Here is a 27804-nt window from a genome sequence, read left to right on the forward strand (position 1 = left end):
TTCCAAAAAATTATGGCTTCTTTGACAAAAAAATTAATTTATACATCTTGTAACTACTTTCTATTATTTAGATAAATTCTACATTAAACAATACTCAAAATTTGAACAGTTCATTATAATAATAACCAAAAAGTAACAAAAAATGTGAAAAAGTCACAAATTATAACATTCCTCAATAAAATTAAATTTTGCATGTGCCTGTATCAAATTTAATATAGAGATAGAAATCCATTTCTGAAGGTAATGCAGTAGAACGGTTTTTTGTTGAAACACTTTTTTGTATTATTAAAAGAGAGTAAATAAGATATAACTGAATTTTACTCAATGTTTTCTGAAATGTATCCAACTTATCCGGAGTTTGAATTACCCCTAAATTAACACAGACAAATTTTAAGTACAATTGACGCCTTCTGAAATGTATTTATTTAATTGGTTGTTTGTTTAGGGTACTTACAAGAGAAGCCCGTAAATATTATCCACTAATGTACAGTCCGTACAATATTTGTTGAGATAGAATTCCAAGAAAAGGATAAGCTAATAAAGTTATGTTATCGAAACTACTGTAACAATTTACCGCGGCAAGGGCGTACCTTGAAATTTTCCACATTATTTCCAGAATATTAAAATATATACAATATATATAAACCAGATTTTTTTTTATTAAAATGTGCTCTACATTGATTTATTTTAATAAGAAATTACACTGAAAATGCACAGGCCGATACACTTACGAAGAAACACGCCTTCGTAACTGCAAAGCACAGTATGCACTGTAAGCTGCTACGCCGCCAATGTCTTTATTTTCTAAGGTGTCGAATACAGTTAATTCCAAGAAAGTGACGCAGGCGCTATCTCAACAAGGAACGGACTGTATATACAGGGTGGCAATACATTTTTATCAGTTGTCTGTCTATATTTCTATGAGTTGTAGGTACATCAAAAAGTAAAAGTAAGTATCTGTTTATATAAACATTGTCGAAAATTAATAATAAATGTGGAGAGTAGAGTAGATATTATATGTTTTGGAATATCTTACAAGTCTTTCGATGTTTTATTTATATTTTAAATTTAGACGTGGTTTTTGCAGTTTCTATTTTTTTCACTAAATACAAATTTCAAGCTATGAAACAAGTACGTACTTATTTTATTGAAATTATTCGAATCGTGTGACATTAGTAGGGAAATGTTTATACAAAAAAGTACACTTATCAACATGTAGTACCTGTACTTAAAATGTCTGAGATAATTTAAAACTATCCTGTATAAAGTACTGTACATCTTGCTTATAATCAAGAAATATTTGACAAAAGGGCAGCTAATGCAAACATAGTACAAATAAAACAAGATAAATTAACACAATAACAAAACTCGTTTTGCGATTCGTGCGTTACAAAAGGTTTCCTTGTGATTGTAGTGTGATGGCATGTTGTGATAGTATGAGAAATTGTGGAAAAACCAATATTTGTGCAATAGTGATTCGATATCCTCATCATTCTATAAGTAGGGGAGTTTAATATACAGGGTGTTTGGAAAAGTTGGTACAAAATTTAAGGAGGTGAAAGTAAAGTCAAAAATAGCAAAAAAAGTTCCTATAAATATTGATCCTGCCGAGCACCGTTACTGAGATATGGTCCTCCAAAGGGGTCTTATAATTTGAATATTTTTAAAAATAACTTTCTTTCTGATTAAGTCAATGGAATTGTAGGTAATAATCATACCATAAGGGTCTATAGGTAATTATCATAAGTTTCATCAAAATCAGTTTTAAATAAGGATAGTTTTCTAACTACCCTTAACAGAAATTTTACGAATTTTTTGTATTCTTTTGAATTACCAAGCAAATAATATTATTTTTTCATTAATTAGACTTTTTTGAAGAAATAATGACCCTACTTTTTTTTCGAATTCTGCATAGTTTAGTCAGAAATAATTATTTTTTAAAGTAACTTTTTTAAACATTTTCACATAGTAGGCATCTTTTATGTTGACAGTTTCATTGTAATGACACTAATGATTGCCACTTGCATGCTAGCATTTAAAAAATTCTTACGTTTCTTTATTTTTTTAGTTGCGATCTTTGTGCTTGACTTTACATTTTATTCGATTTTTTACAACCATGAACTATCATGCTTTTACTTACCGTGAATATGCCGACATACATTTTATTTATGGTTTCTGTAATGGAAATAGTCTGGCGGGTCAAAAAGAATATCGACCACGTTTCCATGATAGAAGACAACTTTCTGCAAAATTTTTTGGGAAATTCATTCAAGATCGATGGAATCAGGAGCCTAACTCCAAGATACAGATATCGTGAATTTGGCCGTCCAAGGAGGCGTAGGCATTATTAGACAAAGTAATTTTCGGATTTTTTTAACGTAATTCTACTGCGACTGTAAGAAGAGCGTCTACTCATGGTTCATGGTTGTAAAAAAATCGAATGAAATGCAAAGTCAAGCTCAAAGATCACAACTAAGAAAATAAAGAAACGTAAGAATTTAAATGATATCACGCGAAAGTGACAATCATTAGTATCATTACAATGAAACTGGCCTACTACGTGCAAAATGTTAAAAAAAAATACTGTTCTGAACCATACATTATTTAAAAAATAATTATTTCTGACTAAACTACGCAGAATTCGAAAAAAAGTACAGTAACTTTTTCTTCAAAACAGTTAATTCATTAAAAAATAATATTATTTGCTTGATAATTCAAAGGAATAAAAAATATTAAAAAAATTTCTGTTTATGGTAGTTATTTTAAAAATTATCCAAATGATAAGTCGCCTTTAGAGGGCCATATCTCAGTAACGGTGCTCCGGAGGACCAATGTTTATATAGGAACTTTTTTTACTAATTTTGGCTCTACTTTCACGTCCTAAAATTTTGTTTCCAAACACCCTGTATGTAATTTAATTAGAATTTTTTCTAAAGGGGATATTAAAAAAATTGGTGCTTTTTAGATGTCGATAAGAAACTTTAAAATTTATACTAGATTAAGGAATATAAAACAGTACGTAGAACAATTAAGAGTTTTTCGGCTTTCTAAATTTAAATGAAAGTCTAGCAATGTTTATATCAAGGGTTACAAAATTTATTTTTACTTGATTTTAAAGTTATGAAAAAAAATATCCTAAAATTCTTTGAAAGCATGTCAAATTAAGTCAAAAAATGTTTTTTGATACCAAAAATTTAGTCATATATCTTGTGGACAAGAAATGATGATATTGCGGAAAACTACTCTACGGATACATGCTACGACTAATTATACCAGCAATGTTTAAGTAAATAGATAGCAATTGTTTAAAATAAAAATTAAAAATGAAATGTTTACACATTAATTGAAAAACACATAGCGAACACAACATAAAACTTTTAGAAGGAATCGAATTTTGAAATAACAATGATAAAAGTGTTGACAGTATGATTAGATTAATGTGAATTGTTTTTTTTTACTTATTTTATTATATAATTTACAAAATATACCTATAAAACAGTCAAATACTAAATTATCATAAAAATTATAATTTCAACACATTTTTGGAAAATGTGTAGATTTAGAAAACACTTTTGTAAAACAAACTGGTATAAAACACGATATTTGTTTAAACAAATTAGTTATTTAAAATTTAATTACAACAATCACTACATACATATCTACATGATAAAAATAGTTTTGTTTTTTTGCTGTTTGTACCAACAATACAAAAAACATTTTTTTATTTTAAGCCTTCGGTACTCACCATCTTTATTCATTCCCGCTTCTTGGCATTTTTGTAACCGACAAGCCCTGCATTGGTTCCTGTGGGTCTTGTCAATGACACAGGTCCCCTCCTCTTTCGCTTTGCAAACATACTGTCGGTTCCTCCGGATAGATCGTTTAAAGAATCCCGCACAACCGTCGCAAGCGAAAATATTGTAATGTTTCCCCGATGAAAAGTCACCGCATACTTTACAGGGAATGTCCAAAATTCTACCTGCAATAAAAAAGTTGGTATTATTAATGATGAATATAATACACAGGGTGATTTCCCTTTAGTTGCTGTAGTTTGCTCTATTCAATTTTGTCCCAGAAGGTCTTGTTTTGTAAACACAATGCGTTAGAATTTTGAAAAAAAATGAAATCTCTTGATCTTATCTTAGAAATCTATAAAGGGATTTGACATCACTTCATTTATAAGTTGCAAGTACAAAATACGTGGATGACGTTGACTATTTTGAAGTTTGATAAAAACTTATTTATATTTCAAAGAAAAATACTGTCTATTTGGTTTAAAATATGTTTATGTCACAAATAAATAAATAAAAAATTGCTTTAAAGCTGTTCAGTTTACAGAAAAATTTACAAGACTTTTTTTCTATTGTAAATTTATTTTTAAATACAAGTAAACATTAACAAGTGACCAACAATAAGTAACGTAGAAAATTTGTGAAGGACAACAGGTGGAAAATTTTCACCCCACAGATTTTTTAAAAAATTTTAATGGATATGTATATTGTATTTGCAACAAAAATTTTCTATACATTTTTTATTATAGATGTAAAGTTACTATCGACTTATTCAGCTATACTTAACTTATTTCAAATAAAAGAAACAACTAGAAAATAGCTCTGTTTTGAATAAAATGGAAAATTTAATACTCAATGAGGACTCTCACTTCCAAAATAATTAACGGTCGAATATTCATTTACTCGTATATACTAATGATGAGTTATAATGAATTATTCTGTACTAGATATTTTTACAACCATATGTTTATTGATCGTAAGATCTCCTCCCAATTTTTATCTTAATGCTGTGGATTATTATGTTATGTGTGATGCTTAACCGTCTATGCAATTTTTCTGTAGATATATTCTTATTTAGATTGTAAAATAAATGTATCGTACGTTAAGGGCAAAATAATATACCTGCCTACATCTTAAAAGTAGAAAATGACATAGTTTATTATTTTGCTCATACTCTTCTAAAGTCATCTTAATGTGTATCAAATAGCAATGAAGCAAACAGTACCTACATACAATAAAATCCATACTGAAGAGGAATGTTATGAAATATACTATTGAGAATGTAGATTAAATGAGGCTTTTGATTACTTATATATGTCAGCCAAATGGATGACGATAACTAGGAGTTGTAGGTATTTCAAAACTCTACATTTAAACACTGGTCTGTTTCTATAATATTCTCCAACCGTTCTCAATTATCCGAAGCATACGTATTAATAAATTATAATTTCTACAGAACAATATTCAAACATCTAGCCGCTAGCTGACGGACATACTGGTTGGAGATTTGTCTGTGATCCACGATAGTGGACGTGTGATTTGTAAGTTTGTTTTGTATGTATTTGTATGTTTTTCTTAATTATTATTAATTATGTATAGTAAAAAACCATTGATAAAATCATAGCTCCGATGGTATAGTCCGAACGATATTTGTTGACATAGAATTCCAAGAAGACCTCTTCTTCACTTTCTTGGAATTAACCGCATTCGACATTCTAGAAAGAAATTAGCAGAAAATTTCAAGGTGCGCCCCTGCTGCGATAAATTCTACGAATTGTAATATTCTAAATTAAAATGTTTCTGTTTTTCACTCTGCGCTCTCTACTATCTTTGACATTCAGAGAACAGCCAGTTTTATATATTGTAATTACTAAAAAACAGAAAAAAAAACTCATATTCCAAATAGTTCAGGAGAGATTTGAGGTTAAATTCTGTTTTTCTGTTGTTAGTTTTTTGTATTCTTTTTATCCTTATTTCATATTTCAGTATAAAATGTCAAATTGAATAACGCAAAACAAAAATTATTAATTTATACAATACGTATTATCTTTAAGTTTTGCTGAAACAACACAATTAAAAATTGCACTGGTTTGGTCATATATTTGCCCATATACAGGGTGAGGCATTAGTGCGTCGAAGTACGATATCTCTGTTATTATAGAAGATATCAAAAAAAGTTATTTACAAAAATTGTAGCCAACTTAAAACTGCACATTTTAAAATTAAGTTCGTATATACAGAGTGTTACGTATTACCAGGGTGAACCAACATACTATTTTTTTAATGGGACGCCCTATATATTAATTCAAATTTAGATTAACCTCATCTCTACCATGCTTCCAATATATGGTTTAATTGTGTTATACAGGGTATTTAAAAAGTTATGTTCAATTATATACGAGAATCATTCCCATTTCAGCGTCCTGTACCTATACCCTAAACAGAACAACTTAACAATAATTTTTTGCAGGCATAACTTTTTGATACTGGTACAGTTTCACGAGAAAGTGCTATTTCTTTATTATTGCAACAGTTGAATATAGGGCGAGCCAAAACTGTAGCACATAATTTTCTCAATTTTTTTTTAATGAATCACCCTGTATTTTATTTTAAAAACTGAAAATACACTTTATGTTCTTTCATTTTTATAAAGCATTCCCTATAGCTAAATAATTAATTTCTGATATATTTACCATTTAATAACAAAAATAAGTTTTTTTTTAAATTCATGTCATAACAAGTTGGTTAATATTATAAGAGTTTCGTCTTAACAACGGATGTTTTGTAATGTTTTATAACAATTTGTCACACTGTCGTTTACCCACGGCCAACTTGTTATAATACCTAGGAGTTTTTTAAAAACTCTCTTTTTGTTATTAAATGGTAAATATATCAGAAATACAAGGTAATTTATTTAAAAAAAAATGAGAAAATTATGTGCTCGAGTTAATAATAATAATATATAGGATGTCCCATTTAAAAAATAGTATGTTTGGTTCACCCTGGTAATACGTAATACCCTGTACCACTAATGCCGCATGCACCCTGTATTTTGCACATATATGAAATTTTTTTGAGAAATTTTAACGCTGTATCTCAGATGTCATAGGATCGTCTTTTCTTAAAGCAATCTACAGAATTGCTGTTATTGGAACTGTCGCTGTGTCAAAAATAGTTCAAAATTGTGATTTGTTAGGCTTTAAATTATATGAAGTTATCGTATGAAAATATTTTCTTTCACTTTTTTGTGTTTTTCCTGGTAGAAGAAAACTCACTTTTAAGACATTAACGATTACTTTCCTTTACCACGCCAAAATTGTAATATGAATTTACTAAAAGCTTTTATCTTTTTCAAATATGTTAGAGTCAGCGTCTTGCATTTCTTGTCAATTACCGTCATCATATGTGCCGCCGGAAATTGTTCATTTTGCATGCCTTGTGTAAGTAGGTACTACACATAATTTACTTCCCCTTGTTATGGGGTGTGTACTGTATTCATCGGTTGATATAGAGATACTGTTCAATAATTGCTCTTAATAAAAAAAACAACTATCAACGTAGAATTTTCTTGGTTGTAAGAAATGAGACATAAACAAATCCATACTCTGGTTTCCTCACTCACATCCATCATTGCAAAAAATAACTGTAATTTGCAAATTTAAGGGCAGTATTTGAAAATGAAACAAATGTTTTTGACAATCCATTTTCACTGAATTAATTCAAACTTGTTACATGTTAAACATAGGTATAGTTTGTCTTCGTTAAGGCAATACAGAATCCTTATTTTTTTTAATATCCCTTCAAGGCTATCAACTACTATTTTACAATTTTCTAAATATGCAACATTACTGTTACCTATCAAGTGAGTGCAACAAAAGACTTATTAGTTTGATTTGTGACTCCGTTAATAATAATCTCTACCCCACATTCTAACTACGATAATTAGCCCAGAAGTCGGAGACTTGTGTGGGAGAGAAGGCGGCATATTATTATTATTATTTAGCAGGCTGCATTTTTAAACATCTATCTAAAACAAATTTTTTTCTTAGCAAAGCAAAGCAAAATAGCAAAGATCGTTTTCGTATTCCCAAAATTTGAAAAATTATATTGCTCTTTTGTTGATTAATGTCACCAGTGTATTGACCATGACAGTGTACGGCATCTATTTTGTTGAGGCTTGAATTTATATAACTGTATTTATTTTATAGTAGAATAGCATTGAGGAAGATTAAAAATATAGTTGTAACGTCGGCAAATTCTACAAAAGAAAATGTTCTAAACCCACAACCATTTTCAACAAAACTACATATTACGGGGACATTACTAAAATTGCACAATCATGTATTAAAATCATAAAAATTTAATTTAAATACTGTTTAAAACATTCATCATTCTGAAAACGTAATCCATATCTAATTGATATCGAAGAATTATGAATTAATTAATACATTTGTTAAAGACAAAAAAGAAATAGAATAATGCATAATATCTTGGTTGGATATCCTAAATATATAAATATTTATAATACTAAGGAATATAAAATATTTCTTCAATTCATATAAAATAGGTAAAAAAGAGTATACGTAATTAACAGATAAGTCAGATTTTTTATTTTACAAAGCTTTTCATGATAGATAAAAATGTAGGAGATAGGAGACGTATATTTTTTATTTTACAAAGCTTTTCATGATAAGATAAAAATGTACTTGCAAAGACCGTTGAAATGTGGGCACTTGTATTTACTATCTCATTCTTAAAATAATCGCATCAAGATAATTGAACTTAACTGTGAATTATAAGCATGATAATACTATTTATCAATCAATATACTGTAACTGAATTGACGTCTTTCTCAATGAAGTTATTGTTTACTTGAATGATAACATCACAATTTGTATGTAACAAAATCGCCTATCCAATCACTCGGCTATTTTATCTAATCTTAACCAAAAGCGTCTATGAGTAAATAATATAGATCTATGACTTTTAAAATGTACAGAGTTTTTCGCGAAAAAGTGTACACGTTTTATTAGGCCAGGAAATATAGAGTTGGACGCGACTTTTTGTTTCGGCAAGTTGAATTTATCACTATAGATGCTAAATATTATGTACAATAACATATTAGTTTCCACAGTCATAAAAATGGGGGGAAGATTGTTCACAGGGTGGTTAATTGTATAATTTTTACGTAAATTCACGTTTTTCGCTTATAACTTTTTTCCGTTCATTTCCACGAGACAACAGTAAAGTAGGTACTTTTTTTTTCATATTCAAAAGACCTACAAAACTAGTCCGAATATGTAATAATATAAAACTATATCACGCGCGTGCGTCGTATATTTCATTTTGCAACTAAAGCTAAAAAATAAAAAACTTTCCAGGTTGCAAATGTTAAATTTAAAAAAAAAATTATAGATTTCAATGTATTATTATGAAATCTACCATGAAAAAAATCAGTGCGATTGTGGAAGATGCTCGGGTTCGTCCAAACTAATAATTAGTTAATTTGTTTATAAGGCCATAACTTGTAAACTATTCAACTTACCGATACCAAATTTCGTGTGAGTTATTAAACAGTGATGGAATGAGAGGATGCGATGCCAAAACGTTCTGGTAATAATAACGCAGTTTATAAATGTTTAATTTAAAAGTCATAAATAAATTTCTTCTGTTTATAACTTTTGATCTAATCAATATTTTTTGACGCTCGATGTAGGTCTTTTGAAGACGAAAAAAAAGTACTTCACTGTTTTCTCGTGAAAAAAGTTATAAGCGAAAAACGTGAATTTACGTAAAAATTATACAACTAACCACTAACCAGCCTGTAAACAATCTTCCCTCCATTTTTATGACTGTGGAAACTAATATGTTAATGTACATAATATTTGGCATCTATAGTGATAAATTCAGCTTGCCGAAACAAAAAGTCGCGAAATGGTCATTTTCCAGCTCTTTTTCCTGGCCTATTATTAGGGCATTCTTCAGGTAGGCAAAAAAGTTTATACGATCAGTCCAGAAATGCACTGTTTTCGAGATCGGCATAAGCTGTCAAATTCTTAATTTTTTTATATATCAAAAACTCATAATGACAGTTTCGAAAAATTTGACACAATAGTTCGTACATTTAATATCTATGGTTTGTTCTTCAAATTGACTTTCTTCTTGTTTTACAATAGAAGCAATAGTTTTTCGAAAAAAGTTTTAATTAATAGATTATCACAAATAAATTGAACATAAATGGATATAATATATAACATAATTTTTTACAAGTGTAATTGTTATATAACAGAAAGCTTTTATGGTATATTTCTTAAATCAAAGGAATGCTGTCATTTTTACAGTCTGACGACTGACACCTCAAAAACTAACCCAGAGAGGACACGAACATTAAAATAATGTGAATTGATAGGTACCATAACTGTCTGTTGAACCTATAACCTTCAGTTATTTTTAGGTAATTATAATTTTGACGTTATTTTACGGTTTTTCAGCACTACAGTAACTCAGCCTCTATATAACAATTTCACAGCATTTCGTTACTTAAAATCACACGCACATGCAATTAACGATTGTCTATCCATCATATTCTCACTGGAACTAGCTTTGAAATTAGGTTTTAATAACAAATTAATTTGTTTAATTTTTGTTAAGATTTAGCTATTTCTTTGTGTTAACTTGTCTAAAATTATTTTGAAAATCTGTAGTTTCTACAATAAAAGTTCAGTCTCTACTACGCAATTACTTAACACATAACAAAATATGAAAATTTTACGAGTAATTTTTTCGTAAATATGTTATTTCACGTCTCTAATTGAAGGCCTTTAGTGCATTTTCGGACCAAAGTTCACATAAACCTCTTTGTTAGTTTTTACCTGAGGAATATTCCCTTAAAATGTGTCCACCAACGAAATTTAAATACACACTTTGACACTTTGGAACTTACTCGAAGACGACGGAGATTGCGATTTCAGCTGCAAGTGATGCTGCTCCATGTGTATCATGTTCTCTGCACTTGCACTTATCATAGTCGGTTTGGGAACCCTATGCCACTTCACAAAAAACACGCCACCAAAATAACTACACTCTTCGACAGTCAATGATTGTTTGATATTACCTATCGCTGGCAAAGAATTTTAAACTTGGCTATTTTCACAAAATAGTATAATACTTCGCCAGTATGAATGAAACCCTTTTGACTCACGTTGGCGATCTTTATTGTGATTGGTCCAAATTGTCCCTTCCTTTCTAAGGGATGCGTTTGGCCCTACCCTCTTTCGGTGTCACAATGAAGCGGCGCCCTTTGTCTAGGTTTGTGGTGGGAGCGTGTTTCGGCGAGTCGGCAAGTTTGTGACGAAGTTTATAGCCTGAGTTAGGTAAATTAATGAAAATAAAAGATTCCAGTAAATTGGACCCTAAATTGGATCAACGGAGTAAACAATTTTTTTCAGTTAGGTATATAGGTGCAATAAAATGTCCTGCAAATATCTGCATTCCTCAAAGTTTCTGGAATTGATGAATGAACATGAATGAACTGTTCTTCTGGGGTATTCTATCAGGTTACATTCATTAATATGTTTTAATTTTGTTCGGTTTATCGATGAATATACTGCACTATCTCACTTCGTTCACTTTTCTAAAGTAAATCACAACTGAAACTAATAACAAAACTACACGAAGTCAACTTCCATAAATTGACTTTATCGCTAGATAATTTTTTTGTAGCATAAGAACTTGGATGTTTTTTTTGATTTTGTATAGAATATTTAATATTTCCCTGAGTAAATAACTCGTATAGGAATATACAAATTAAAATTGTACATTATTAAAATAACGATAATAATGATAATTTCTTATTTTATTTTAACAAACAATTATTTACTTTAAAGAATATACCAAGAACTATTTTATATGCAATTTCATTTAATTTAAAATATTTATTTATAGATTTGTTAAATACTTTCTCGTTGTTTGAATACTTTGCCATACTGCGAATAAACAAAAAAATAAAAAACTAAATAAATGTTTGCGAATAAGAAAAAATTTTTCATTTTCAAAACAAGGCATTGTTTCATTATGTTATCAATAAGTTCTCAGGGGTGCAGCTTAGTATAAAGGTAAGTTGAATTAAATCTCCATATTTTGGGTTCTCCTACATGTCCCTGATTTGTGTCGGTTCTTATGCGAAACACCCTGCATTTTTTTGAACGATTACATTATTTAACAATTTATATATTTGAGAAAAGTCACTTATTTTCTTCATCGTAATATTGTAAGAGTTCAATTAAAAACCTTTTTTCTCGAAAACCGTCCACATTAGGAAGTTCTAACAAGAGTACATTATTTTTAGAAAATAAAATTGTAAAACATTTTTGAATTTGCTTAAATTGCCTTAAATATAGGTAATAAAAAATGTTAAAATTGATCATTTAACATAAAATTATCCATTACACTGTAGATACTGTTTGTTTGTTGTGCTGTGATTGCATGTCATTTTGAGCTTTACCCCTATATCTCAAAAATGTATTTTTTGATTAAACATGTCTGAGAATTCAGAATATAGGATACAATTCAAATTACACAGCCACACAAAGATCGACTTTCGGACAGAGGTCAGACCATGTTTATTATACGTTTTATGGATCGCTGATTCCGAATCCCTAATAACCCCATAACCCCATAACAAAGGGAATAATCATACGCAATCTGTATTATTGCAAAACATCACATAACTGAGGACTCCTTGAAAACCCAAGTACACAAACCCAAAATATTCCCATAACCCTATAACCTCATAACCCCGTAACTTCATAACATAGTCCCATAACTAATAAATAATAGGCAATCTGTATTATGGCTAAATGTTAACGTGGTTGAGGATTTCTTAAAAATCTATGCACTCAAACCTCAAAACCCACATGACCCTACAATTCATAACCCCACGATTCCCTAACAACCACTTCATTACCTTGTACTTTGATCCCATTCACCAAAGAAACGAGTGTTACAGTCGATCTAGTTTTTTTAATAACTTTAACTGGTAGGACCGTCGGCATTAGTATTACCCGATGTACAACACGGGGTGGTTGTGCGATCGGATTTCGTACATCATATAGCTCTCGTAAGAGTTTTTCTAGGATAGGCCGTACCACATATAAAAATAAAACTAAAATAAATAAATGAATGATTAATGTTAAGAATCTCTCTTGACTAGATTAAATGAAATGAAAAAAAGACCGGACATGTGAAATGACTAGATTTATATATAGGATGCATTTTAGGTTTGAGAACCTACTAGAGGTTTCAAGAAGTCCTCAGCTACGTGATGTTTTGCAATAATACACATTGCCTGTAATTTATTTCCTTGGTTATGAGGTTATGGGGTTATAGGGTTATTGGGATTTGGGTTCATGGGCTTATTAAGTTAGGATATCATTGGGTTAAATGTGTATGTGATTGGTTAATTGGATTTAGCGTTGGAAGCTTGAGTCTTACAATTAAGATTATATGATTTAATTGTTCAGAATATAGGTTTTTTGAGGTTATGAAAAATCCTGAGGTGATGGGGTTAAATGGACCTCGGATTCGGATTCAGCGACCCAAAGAACATAATAAACATGGTCTGACCTCTGGCCCGGAAAGTCGATTTTTTTGTGTGGCTGTTATTTAAAAATCTCCTTTATCTACACAAAAGAATTATTTTTAATCGTAAACTTTTATTAGAAAACATTTTTTCAATTTTCTTATTACTTATTACAATTTTTTTTCGTTTTTAAAATATCGCCAAAACGAATTTTATATTTTTTTACTAGCAACATTTTTTTGTTCTATCTTCATCTGATTCTTTTTACATAATTACCTATGCTATAAATCACCAGGTATAATTTTAGTAAATAACGAGCGTTCAGATAAAAACGTGGTCAAGTTGGTTCTGAAAATTTGGACGTAGGGCGTAGCGTATAGCAAATGAACTTAAACGTCATCTGTCAAAGCGCTGTATCCCCGCTTTGTTATTGAAACCAACAGCTGCTATACAGCTCGTTGAGAAATGAGGTTAAGTTGGTCGCTATAAGCTACGCCCTACGTCCAATGTGTCAGAGCCAACTTCGTCCACGTTTTTTTTTGAACGCTCGTTACATAGTTTGTTAGGTATCTTTGAACGAAAACAAATATTAAAAAATAAATCATTTCCTAAAAGCTGATTGATTCTAATAAACTTGAACTCTCTTAACACGAAATGTTGCTTAAACTGGTTTCGAGATGTTAATCTTTTTAAACATGTAGATAACGCTGAACAATTTATAAAATTGCCATGTCACCTTTGGCAATGCAATATAATGTTAAAATAATTATTTCAAAATAATATTACTTATCGTTATTTTCATAGTGAAATAAATAAATAAATAAGTCCGATTTTTTTTTTTCAGTAGCTTAGAACATAAGAAATTTAAAACATAGGTTTTGAGACATATAAGTATCTCGAAACTAAATTAAACGAGGCAGATTATTACTATCAAAACAAAAGAAAAATGCAATTTAATACAGAGTTATAACTTTTTAATTGTCCAATACAGGTATCTTCCATGTTTTAAGAGATGCAGATATGGTTAAATGAGCAAAAATGTGCAAAATTTTATGTCGATTTGAGTTTAGAACATTTCGAATAGTTTCGAAGACATTTGAAGGAAACCGATTTTATGCTATTTCTTTTTTAGTTGTATTTCACTTGTTCTTCAAAATTTTAGGATAAAAATGTTGCTCTTGTTGTAGGAATAAAGGTTGCAGTGTTAAAAAGTATTAAAAATATTAAATTAATTTACAGAAAAAATTGAAATGCTCCACATAACTACTAGACTTTTTTTTATTAAAATTATAATTATATTCAATATCTCGGTTATTTATTTATGAAAACTCTAAAAATTATACGCCCTTTTTTTCTAATGAGGCAAAAACTAAATATGGCGTCCATAATAGAAACAAAAGATAACCGTTCATCACACATTTTTAGAGATATGTTAATACTAACCACAAAAATCTATTCGTCACATCATTTTATATCAGATTACACATTTTTGTCCTAAAATAAGTGAAATATGATTATTAAAATAAATAGCATAAAATCGGCTTCCTTCGAATATCCTCGGAACTATTTGAAATCTTCTAAATTTAAAATCGAAACCCGTGATCGGCATAAAATTATGTACTTTTTGCTCATTTAACCATTAGAAAGAAAATTTGAAAGTCATAACCCTATACCTATACTATATTAACATATTTAGATACAAGAGAGTTTCAACACTGATCAGTTTTTAAAGAAATTATTGTAAATACAAGTAAATTAGTCAATTACTCAATTCAATTACTCAATTCAATTATTCAATTTGTATCGGGAAATCTATTTAAAATATCCCGGAATTCATGCAACAAAATTTGGTCACAGAATTTGGACCCGTATTTTTTATTTTTGCCAAGTGGCCCCCTCTTTCGGAGTTACAGCCCCTTGAAGTCCGCCAATACGAATAATATTTTTTTTATATATCTCACAACCTTGTACGAAAATCACTAAATTTGGTACATAGGGGTTTTATGACATGTGGAATCTGATGGTGCTACGTTTTTTGGCGGGGAACCCCCTGAAGACAATTTTTCGTGGGCCCCCTTGTCTTTGGAGCCAAATAAATTTGGTCGCATATTTAAATTTCTTAAAAATCAGTCCACTAGAAAGCGATTCAATTTAGAAACTTTTTGTCTTTTTATACTTTTTTCGTAAAACGCAATGTTTTCGAGAAAAATGTCAAAATATGATAGAATTTATATCGTGATTCCCATTTTTCTTAAAAACATTGGGTTTTACGAAACAAATATCAAGAGACAAAAAAGTTTCTAAATTCAATGGCTTTCTAGCTAACTAATAATTTAAAAAAAAATCAAATTTGCAACCAAATTTTTCTGGTTCCAAAGACAAGGTGGCCCACGAAAAAGTGTCTTAAGGGGGTTTCTCGCCAAAAAGCGTAGCACTGTGAGATTCTACATGTCATAAAACCCCTGTGTACCAAACAACATGGTTTTGAGATATAAAAAAGACTTCTTAGGGGCAGATTTCAGGGGGCTGTAACTCCGAAAGAGGGGGCCAGTTGGCAAAAAGAAAAAATACGGGTCCCCTAAATTTGTTTTAAGAATCTATGACCTTTGTTGCACGAATTTCGGGACACCCTGTATAAGTATATGACACTTATAGGATAGCACAAATAAATCATTCGCGGTATTTTTAATTCTTTTATAACTTTTCTTCGTTCTATTTCGGCAGAGAATAATACGATTAATACAGGGTCATTCACAACTTATCAAAAAATAGAAAATTGGAAATAGATGCATCATGAAAAATGATGTCGATAACGTAAAAAACATTTTCGTAAAAAAAAATATTGAAGTTATAGTATTCACATTTTACATCGTGGACTACTGTAGTCTCTAGCGTTATTCGCGTTGTGCGTTGTATGCAATGTACTGTACGCAATGTGCTCTCTCTCCACGTGGCCCCAGGTGATCTCGAATAGTGTTTACATTAGTTTTTTCAAGTGCCAAAAATGGCTTACGTGTATGCAATTCGGAGTTGATGGAAATCGTTTAAATTTACGATGAAGCAAGACAACATTTGTGTTATGGTGAAGCATTTGTTTTATGGTGAAGCATTTGTGTTATGGTGAAGCATGACAATATTTCTGTTATTTCGTAGAAACTGGGAAAGACTGGGGTTTACACGTCGGTGGACCAGATTTTGAACAGTTGTTGTAACATCAGGTATGTCAAATTATTTTTTAAATTCAAACCACAAATTAATTTTATTAATTAATAATAACAATAGCGGCAAAAGCAGTTGAATTTGCTGATATAAAATAGGTGTCATAAAATTTTATTTATTTCTTTCCTTGGGAAAGAAATTCTTTCAATTTTTTGTCCATTCATGCTTTGCCTTGCGCCAGGTCAGGTTTTACAGTGGATCAGTTTCCAGTGCCATGCAGAAGTTTATTTCTATATCAATTTCGAACTGCCCTTTTCTATTTTTTTTTTTATAGAATTGTAGGAGTCCCGTGTATATTAAAATTTTTTTTTTGATAAGTTCTGAATCACCCTGTTATGCAACGATGTAGGTATATTAAGAATTTAATAACTTTCAATTTTATGTATTCATTTAGACTGTATTTTAAGTGACATGGAGACCTAAGTTTAAGAACGCTCCTTGATAAATGTGTTTGACGTGTTAAATAAAATTTAAATTGTTATCAATGTATAAACCCAAATGTTTTACTGCTGATACTCACTCTCTTACTGATTGGTTAAAAAATATATTTTTAACACATAGGTATTACAACTCTTATACAACTGAGCCCAATGCAGATATCTACAAGTTTGTATGGATTTATTTATTCACCAGTTACCTATACATATTATTCAAATCACGGTTTATTGAATCAGTTAATTTAGTAATAGTACATGCTGAACAAAATTTGTACAATGGTATCACACTCGTAGAAACCTTACATATTTCATTGCATTTGATAAATCAAATATAAAATTAGAAAACAAAATTTAGTACAAGTTTGTCGAATCCTTATGAAGATTCCCCTATGTTAATAGGAAGGATTTAAATCTGGAGACTTTGCTGGTGAAGCAACAGGACCCCCTCTTCCGATCCACTTCTGTCCGTTAAAAATGTGTGAGCGGGACAACCGGTCGCATATCCCAGGTATGTCATCTAATTTTGGTAAAATGTTCTCCGAAAAATGTAGATAATAATCTTTCCCAATTAAGCGATTAGGCAGTTGCACAGGTCCTAGTAGATTATTTCCAAGAACTCCTATCCAAACATTTATGCTAAATCTATCCTGATGCCTCGTCTCTTTTATGGCACCACATAGGAATTATGCATATTAAAAATTAATTTTGTCCTTCGTGAAAGTACCTTCATCGCAGAATAAAAAATAAATAAAAAATAGGGTTTTGAATTTTTTGGTTTCGCAACTAATTAGAAAATTCAACACGAGCGGGAAAATCGGCTTCCTTCAATGCCTGGACTTTTCTAAAATGAAAAAGTTATAGGTTTTCCTTGCGCAAAACGTCTCCTACAGTAGTTTTTGAAATATTTGGATACATTTCAGCCAGCCTTCTAATACTAATTTTGGAATTTTCCTCAACTTCAACAATATGTCTTCCTAATGTTCTTTAATTACATCATCTTGTCTTCCCGTATCATGAAATTTTAGGAATCACTGATCCGGTTTCTCCTAATAGATATATGAAGAGGATGTTTCATGTTAGGAAATTTTTCCTATTATTGAGACGTGCCACAGTGGGAAATATTGGACACAATTCTCGCCACTCGCCAATTTCCATCGTCTCGTCGTGAATTTTTTTGAATAATCTTATGGTAATCTGAATTTTCATATTCCGGTGAGGTTTTTTCGAAAACCCCTTTTTTTAATGCTTAGGGAGCGCCCCAACCTCAATGTCGAAACATTGGAAAAAAAAATTTGTACATGCCAAAAGTACGAAATAGAATCAATAGAACCCTACGTAACATGTTATACCCAAACCGAACCTCAAACCAACATTAACTAAGTTTAAACTCACTAAATTAAGGATTAGTAAAAAAAATTTAAAATATCTTTATTGTACAGAGATTTTTTTGTACAACTGAACATCGAGTATTTAAAAATTTTTTCTTCTACAGTAATTAAGAATTTGCAATTTTGTAGTTATAAAATTAGTTATAAAATAAAAAAATCATTTGAAATAGATTTATCTCGCATCCAGTACACCCTAGACACTCGAGAAAAAACTACCTCGTTAATTTAGAACTAAAAATACCAAAAAGTCGAAGATAAAAAAATATAATTAAAAATATCAACTGACCCTCCCAAATGTGTGGTTACAATTTATCATTTTTATATCAAAAGGCTGTCCATATAAGAGTTAACACATGATCTAAGTTTGATCCTGCTAGATAAACAGCGATCCGAGCAATTAAAAAAAATTTTCAAAGGGCTATCTTCAAAGAGCCCCACCTCCCTTAGGAAACAGATTTGGATAACACCATTTATGTCAAATCTATATGAAATCATTCCTAGAATTTGCTGTCTTTGTTTGTCGGTTTAGTTTCCGGACACTCAATACATTTACGTCAATATGTCCACGTTCAGATAATAATTATAATATATCCCCCGTTGCAATTAGATGATTATGTGTAACATCACCTCTCGATCGATAAGACGTTCTAGACCAAGGGTCGGCAACTGGCGGACCGCGGTCCAAGTCCGGACCGCGGAAGGTAAAATACTGGACCGCCAAAAATTTTTTGAAAGTATAAATTACTCAAATAAATTATTTAAAAAATGTTTTTTACGTTTAAGTGCCAATCTTATCATTTTTTCTAGTATTTTACAATTGTGTGAGTGTTTTGAGTTCTTAATGGTTAGTAAGCAGATTAAATTTGAGTCCAAATTAAAATAAAAAAATAAGAAATATGAATTTTTTCTGGACCTCGTTAAAAATTTTCAAAAATATCCGGACCCCGCCTAAAATTACTTGCCGACCCTTGTTCTAGACCAACTTACGCATATGTAAAAGTCAACACCTATTGAGATATAGTCTACTGAATATGAGGTTAAATATTTGGTTTTATTTAATTGAATATTATGTACTCCTGAATATGGAAGAAAATAATATACGTATGTTGCTCTTTTGAAGTCTCTACCCTCCTGAAATTTTTCATTTTCTAATTTTTGTTTCTTGTGAGATCTGCTACGATGAATTTTGTGAAAAGCAGTATATCTTCAACATCAAATGTATAGAAAATATAGACAAACTTACTAAAACGTATTCTATATACCTATTATTCCCAAAGAAGTATAGAACAAAATTTACTGATTATCAGTAAATTTAACACAGATTGTCCAGTTTTCCAGTTATTACAAACGATTTTATACCATTTCGTTAAGTTAAAACGAAACTATTTAAATACCTAATGTCAGAAATAAATATTTTTAAACAATAATACAAGCGATAGGTAATCTAAATATGATATGAAAGTATTTGAATTGTTTAATGAATGAATAAAACTTAACGATGTATTAGCTTAGTTGACACATGTCAACAAGATAAAGAGATTAACGATGAATTAATTTTTAAATTTTATTAATTACATTAATGTTTTTATTATTTTAATCTCTGATTTATCTTGAGAAGTTGGATATTATAGCATCTTTATGTGGATATCATCGATAAAACGTAACCATACAAGTATTTCGTGTATTATGGGCAGATTCCAGTAGTTATCTAAGGACCAAAAGTCCTAGGGATTAGGTAAAGGAACCACGTATTAGTACGTGTTTTTTGTTTTATTTTTCTTAGATAACAACTATTAAAGAAAAGTAAAATTAAAACGAATATAATTCTTTTTTAATACGAGGTTTTGGTTTAATATAGAGGTGTGTCAGGGTTTAAGATATAGTGCGTACGATATTTGTTGCTATAGAATTCCAAGACTCCTACGTCACTTTCTTGGAATTAACCGCATTCGACAGTCGAGATAGAAAGACATTGGCGGAAAATTTCAAGTCACGCCCTTGCCGCGGTCAATTGTTAGAATAGCTCCGATAACAGAACTTTATTGGCTATCTTAGAAATTCGACAATTGCTTGTAACTTCTGATGGTATTTCTAATACAGGGTGTTAAAAGTTTGACTGTTTAATTTTAACAGACGATAGAATGCTTTAAAGTGAACAAGGAACCTCATACGACATATGTCCTAAACTCAACCATTTCCGAGAAAAAAAAATTTGTCAAAGTCTCCAACTTGATGTATAAAAGTTCAATTAATTAAAGAATATTGACATAATTGCGTGTATACAATACCATAAAATACAATGTTTGTAGCTTTTTTGAACTTCTATATGCTTAATTCTAAAAAATAACACAGCCCCACAAAAAAAAAGTATCGGATCTGGTATTCAGACCCCTATATTTCCGTGTATTTTTTTCCGCTGAATCCGAATCTGGCTGCAGATTTGGCCCAACAGGTCTGAGTTTTCGGAAAAATTCAAAAAACAGGTCAAAATTCACAAAAAACGTCATTTACGAGAGACGAAAGTTATAAAAAATCAAATTATTCTACCAGCTCACTAGACGTATGATTTTTCACTCGATTAATTCCAATTTATCATCATAGAGTCAGACAAGCTGGTCCGATTTCATTCAAAAACAGAAAATGGATTAAAAACGTCATTTTCATGGCATAATTCGTGTTGCAGAGTTCTGGATCCATCTTCTTATGCACCCACCCATTTATGAATTCATACATCTTTCTATCCAGTCGTTCACGCATTAATACGCATATTTATTCATCCACCTGTACCACCTATAAAACCCACCCATCCCCCATCTATCCATCTACTTTTTGTACTGAGAGATGAGATAACAGCCTAGAAGATTGAGAATGCAATAAAACTTGTAGAATACTCTACTTTCTAAACAAAAGAAAACGATATCTACAAATCATTCTTATTTTTGTTGCTTTTCTTCAAAGGCTTACGCTTTCGTTTGGTCCTTCTATTTTTCGTTTCTCTTTTAAACAACCAACAAAAATCGGCCATCCCATCTTCCTTGATATCGCTGTTCTATAACCTTCATATCCTGATAAAATCGTTCGCCTTGTTCTTCGCTATATTCTCCAAGATTTTCAGGAAACCAATCCAGATTTCATCAGGATATGAAGGTTATAGAACAGCGATATCAAGGAAGATGGGGTCACAACATGATGGCCGATTTTTGTTGGTTGTTAAAAAGAGAAACGAAAAATAGAGGGACTAAACGAAAGCGTAACTCTTTGCATAAATCCTTTGAAGAAGAAAGAACACGTTATAGCAACAAAAATAAGAATGATTTGGAGATATCGTTTTCTTTTGTTTAGAAAGTAGAGTATTCTACAAGTTTTATTGCATTCTCAAACTTCTAGGCTGTTATCTCATATCTCAGTCTCTCAGTACAAAAAGTAGATGGATAGATGGGTGGATGGGTGGGTTTTATAGGTGGTACAGGTGGATGATAGAAAGATGTATGAATTCATAAATGGGTAGGTGGATAAAAAGATGGATCCAGAACTCTGCAACACGAATTATGCCATGAAAATAGCGTTTTTAAACAATTTTCTGTTTTTGAATGAAATTGGACCAGCTTGTCTGACTGACTATGATGATAAATTGGAATTAAACGAGTGAAAAATACGTCTAGTGAGCTGGTAGAATAATTTGATTTTTTTTAACTTTCGTCGATCGTAAATTACATTTTTTGTAAATTTTGGCCTGAATAATTGTTCTTCTATTTATATCTCTTCTATAGAAGAGAGAAATATGTCTTCCGAAATGCTAGGAATCTAAAACTAGCCCGAAAAGTTTTCAACAATTAACACAGAAACATAAAACATATTTATCTTTGGTGCGCCTTTCATTATTATTGTTATTTTTTCATTTGTCGAATAGGTGAAGTTAGTCCCTTTGGATGTTTTGATATGGTTAGGAAGTCAAAAAGTAAGTTTGTCGTAACCCTACACCTCTCTCCCCCCTCCAAAAATTGGAACACCAACACACATTTTTGTTAATATTGTTTATTATTATCTTTTTTTCTTGTCCTACTTTGACTAAACAACTTCTCTGTGGACTACAGCCGCGTCAGCTCTGAATTACAGTTGCTATATGTAATAAACAGCTAAGATCATTCATCAGCAAAACAGATATAATATTAGTTCTCATCAGCATACCATACCAAAATTTTCATAGTAAAAAAATGTGATTTAAATTTTGTTTTATTTTATCTACATAATAATTAGAGTAGCCTTCTGAAACACATTAAAAAGGAAATATTAAATTTCGAATGTGCAATCAATTTAACTCGACTTGCAAAATTCATTTGAAAAACACTGAATACGTGGACTCCTCACATCACGCCCCTAAATCTGTAAAGTGTTTAGAGCGGTGGTCATGGTTACAGTCGCATAATTCGTTTACGTTACGTTAATTACCTACGTATTTTTCTTGTGTGTTTTTTATTGTAAAAGTTTAAATTAGATTGTAAAGATATAAAAAGAGCACTTGCAATGCAATCTATCTATTGAAAAATCAATGGTGCGAGAAATACCAAACTTTAATGAAAAAGTAATTGAAAAGTTTATTTCAGATAAAAGCAAAAGAATGAACTTACATTAAAAATTAACTTTGAGCACATTTTCCCTATGTTTCAATAGTAATATACATATATTCGATTTTTTTTCAATACTTTGTATCTAAATATTTCCGCCCTCTCTAGTATCCCTAACTGTATCCTACATCGTGATATTTCTTGCAATATAACTTTATAGTTACCTACATTCATAAAAAATAAACTTTATTCAAATCGTGAAATGTTCATTCTATCTAATACTCCTAATATATTTTACTGTTTGGATTACTATCACAATATTTTATTTTTTGTCAACTTTATAACCTATATACTATATCATTCAGCTAGAGAATAAATTCATTAATAAAATAAAGCATTAAGATACTCACTTGAATAGCAGTAATTCCTCATGTTTTATATCTTATATTTCAAACGTACCGACTCTAAACCGCGGTGTTACGTTATTAAGATAAATTATGGCTACATCCAGAATATGACTTCATTTGGAATCTTATCGATAATAATAGCTAATGTTTAAAATTTAATTATACGTAAAGGCTGCAGAAAACTATAGTACCCCTGTGCTTGTCCTCAAATAAATGCATCATATAACAGGATAATAGATGAAATATCTAAATGCAACATATCTGACATCGACTATATCTCATCACCATATTTTAGGGCCCCACTGCCTCACTTTCAGCTAATTTAATAATCAGTTAAAGTTGCTGGTTATAAATCGTAACTGATGTAATCAAAGGACAATTCGTTTTTAATTTCCGATGTATACTCCACAAGGCGGTTCTGATCTTTATGTCTTTAGTTATAATGAATATACATATGTATACATAGAATAAGTCATTACATCTACTTATGAGTTTGTTTCAAATTACACACTGTCATTACCTTTATTTAGATTTCAGGCTGTTCCTTAAAAAAGTGATTATATTTGTCTGCTAAAAAATTCAGTTATCATAACTTTACTGTTCATCATTGTATGTATTACTAATTTACGTAGTTGAATTAAAAACAAATTATTTTATGAAGAATATACGTTGTGACGAACGTCATCATAGATTTATCCTTGTTATGGGAGCATAGATCACTCGTTTCCATGAGCATTTCTGATCCGATTGCTGTCGATTGGTCCGCATAGTCCTTGTTTTTTTGTCTTTCGACAAATTACAGTTTGCTTTCATTTTATTTGTTATTTTAATCAAGCCCTCATTGAAAAAATCTGTTTTGGTATGTCTTTTTAGCTACCTGTTCTTGCCATCTAATTGATGTGTTCCTCTTGGTCTGCGCTGCATAGATCTGCATCTACTATTTTCCATATAAGCTCATCGTTTTCTTTCCTCTCCTTAGCCTTTGTGCTTTACGTATCTCGTAATGTCTTTTTCATTCATTAACCATTAAACCCCTAAATTCATAATTTATACCTATATGTTCTAAATTCTCCTTGTAATTTCTTTGGTTCTAAAATTCCTCTTAAAACCTTTCTTTCCAATATTCTCAGCTGCGTATGTTATTACAGGTCTGATTGTCACTTTATTTATTTTCATTATTGTTATATTGAGATTTCTATATTTTAATTATCTGAACGTCTCCAATACATTATATATCCTCCTTGTCTCGATTATTTATATACTCTTGCCACATCTTCCTTTTACTGTAACTTCTAAGTATTTAAAATATGTTATTTGTTGTAAGATATATTCCACTACATTTAGATCTTCCTCACCTGCTTTCTTGAGCTTATCATATCTCTTCTTGTCTTGATTGATTTTGTTCAACTCAACTCAATTTTCAGGGTTCGTTTTCCTCTTGTTATAAATGCTAGGTCAAATGCATATTCTATAATCATTAATGAAGCTTTGGAAGAACTTCTTCGAAGGTTCATTCCAGAAGACACTGATGTGAATAGAATTGACAAAATTGTGCTTTCTTCTTCGATAGAGATAAATTTTATAATCCGTGTATATCAGACCATTGGCAGAGCTCACATGAGTTTTTCTTTGAATTTATTGAACTACGCAATAGTTTTCCGTGTTTATGACAAGAGGTGAAAAGAATCCAGTTACCGTAAGAAAAAAATCAGACTTATGGAATTTTAATTGAAAAATTGGATCCTGCTGTGACCAGAGATGTGGTTACTAAAAAAATAAATAAATTCCCTTCTACAAAAAGTGATTGGTTAAACAAATCGATTCTCACGGGAAATAAGCATATACTAGCACTTTGTAATTTTGATTATTACGTGCTTTTTTCATATATTTTGTTTTGTAATATGTGGACCAATTAATTCCAGTAAATAATTGTATCTTTTAACATCCATCCTCAAGTAATTTTTCCAATCAACAGGTACACTTCGCAGTTCGTTGAGCAGTCGCACATGAGAAAATATATATTTTTTGAGTAACCATGTTCTGGACTATTTTGAGTGTTTGCCCTTTTCTAATTAAATAAATAGCAAAAGCATACCGTATCCATTCTGACGATGAGCAGTAGGAACGATCTACTTCAAGGAACCAGGGTTTTTCAGCAATCCGTGTATATTCCGAAAAGTATTGGACAAACGGAAAGACACGTCAGTACGAAGTTACGAGTACGAGTTCCAGGACACAGGCAGTTACGGGACACGCATTAAACCTAACTTATACTCAAATTTTAGTGAGAGAGAGAGAGAAAGATGATTTTGATCAACACTCTAAAGAATAATTGACGAGGGATTAGAACTATAGTCCGTACGATATTTGTTGAAATAGAATTCCAAGAAGACCCCTGCATTTGATACTCGAGATAGAAAGACATCGCGGACAATTCTAGGACGCCCCTATCGTGGTAAATTGTTACAGTGTTCGACAACAGAACTTTATTGGCTTATTCTTTTCTTGGAATTCTATCTCAACAAATATTGTACGGGTTGTACTTCAAATTTGAAAATAACTCTTCGGTAACAATCAAAGATCAGAAACACACGGGCAAAATACTACCATGGATTCAAACACCATGCACCACTGTTCACATTAAATATAATTATTCACCAACCAGAGGACCTAATCTTTATTTTCAACGTTTCTTCTGAAACGTCAAGAACGTCAAGAAGTCTGTACAGGGTGTTTCTAAGTTGCTGTCATACAGGAGGATGTTATTTTAATAAAATAATTAATTAATATCTCAGAAATTCGATAAATGCATTTAATTATGATAATTCTAATGTACTGCTCTTCTAGTTTAAAATAAACTTCTTATAACAGTTAAATACATTCAATATAACTTAAATATAAGGCATGTATTAAAAATCCAAAAAAAAAACATTGACGTAGAAGTTTTAAAATTATTTTAACAATCGCGACAAGACTTCAAATAAAAATATCTGCGTCAGCGATATTTTGATTTTTTTACGATTTTAAGCAAAATATTGCAACACACTTTTTTAATCAAATGAATAGTTCAAGATTTATTTTGAATTGATTCAACTACATAATTAGCATATATCTTAAATAAAAAAAGTAAATCAAATATAATTTTGTTTATATTTTGAATAAAGTGAAATAAATATTTCATCCTAGAAAATAAATGACGGTTCGCCCATTATCTCCGTCCTTACTAGACATATTTTTATATCAATCCAGTTTTGTATACAAGTACAATATTTTCGTGTACCTAATAAGTTTTAACACCAACTCAAGCTTCTCAATCTACTTATAAATATGGATCTACTTATTATATATCTCATTGTTTTAGTGACAAGTTTTAAGTACATAAAGTGAATGAATATTTTTGTACATGTTTATTAAAAATATATAATTACAGTTTTATGCTTACCTGTCTCGATGACTCATATCACTACGTCTCAAATAATAAAAAATTAAAATCAAAATAAATTCGACATTAGACACTTATGTCATATTTGTTTCCATTTGCACGCGTTTTTATATATTTAAACATAATTATTTATTTTGTTTTCTAGTTAATATAATAACTGTGCATCATTAACACAGAATATTAAATTATAAAATCTCAATTTTCATCAAAATTTTGTTCTCACCATCTCTAGTACAAGAAGAAGAAACTGGGTAACTGTATTGTAATGCAATTTTTTAAAATTAATTAATAAAGGAAAGAAGCGCAAAAAACCTATTGAGTGATGAAATTCAATATGTAAAAATATGTGCTTAGAATTATGAATTAAAAATTCTTAGCCTATAAAAATATGCTATACTATAAAATAATAAAAATAGCGTTAACTTCATTTGCAAAATATTGCGATAAGGACAAACTTATAGGTACCTAAGTATATTTTACAAGATCTACAGCAAAAATTTATAAAATGTGCAAAATTACACTTACTTGAATAGTAATAATTCCTCATTTTTTATATCTTACATTTCTCATGTACCGACACTAAACCGTCTTGTTTTGGTATTAAGATAAAACATTGCTTCATCCTAGAATATGACTTGACTTTGCAATCTTATCGATTAATAACGGCAAATGATTAATATTTAAATTTTTTATTGCGTAATTAATACTAGGGACAAGTGAGCACTTCAATTTTAAATTCTAAATTTAATGAATTTAGAAGCTGATAGTTGGAAACAAAAACCTAGTCATAACACATAATTTAGCAATTCGAGGTAATTCATTCCTTTTTTTTCAGTATTCATTCATTCATTCAGTTTTCAAATCTACAATCAGCAAGTCATGTTTACAGTAGACGAACAATTAAGTCGGGCAAAAATACTTCTCTTACTGTGGGGTTATGTATCTTTTGCATACTTAGATTTCTGGTATTGATGG

At 30.4% G+C, this 27804-nt stretch overlaps 1 protein-coding gene across 1 annotated transcript in view; it reads right to left on the reverse strand.

The window, feature by feature from the left end:
- The window catches only part of LOC108907889 (nuclear receptor subfamily 2 group E member 1), a 38815-nt gene extending 11408 nt beyond the window's left edge, over window positions 1–27407 (reverse strand). Inside the window, exons 1-2 of the mRNA XM_018711723.2 lie at window positions 27355–27407; window positions 3746–3979 (exon numbers count right to left, since the gene is read on the reverse strand). Of these exons, the coding sequence (XP_018567239.1) occupies window positions 3746–3979; window positions 27355–27376 (256 nt within the window). The 5' untranslated portion in view covers window positions 27377–27407. The remainder of the gene's footprint in view (window positions 1–3745; window positions 3980–27354) is intronic.
- Between the last annotated feature and the right edge of the window lie 397 nt (window positions 27408–27804).

The sequence above is a fragment of the Anoplophora glabripennis genome, unplaced genomic scaffold (assembly GCF_000390285.2).
Source record: "Anoplophora glabripennis isolate ALB-LARVAE unplaced genomic scaffold, Agla_2.0 scaffold122, whole genome shotgun sequence".
Classification (NCBI taxonomy): Eukaryota; Metazoa; Arthropoda; class Insecta; order Coleoptera; family Cerambycidae; genus Anoplophora; species Anoplophora glabripennis.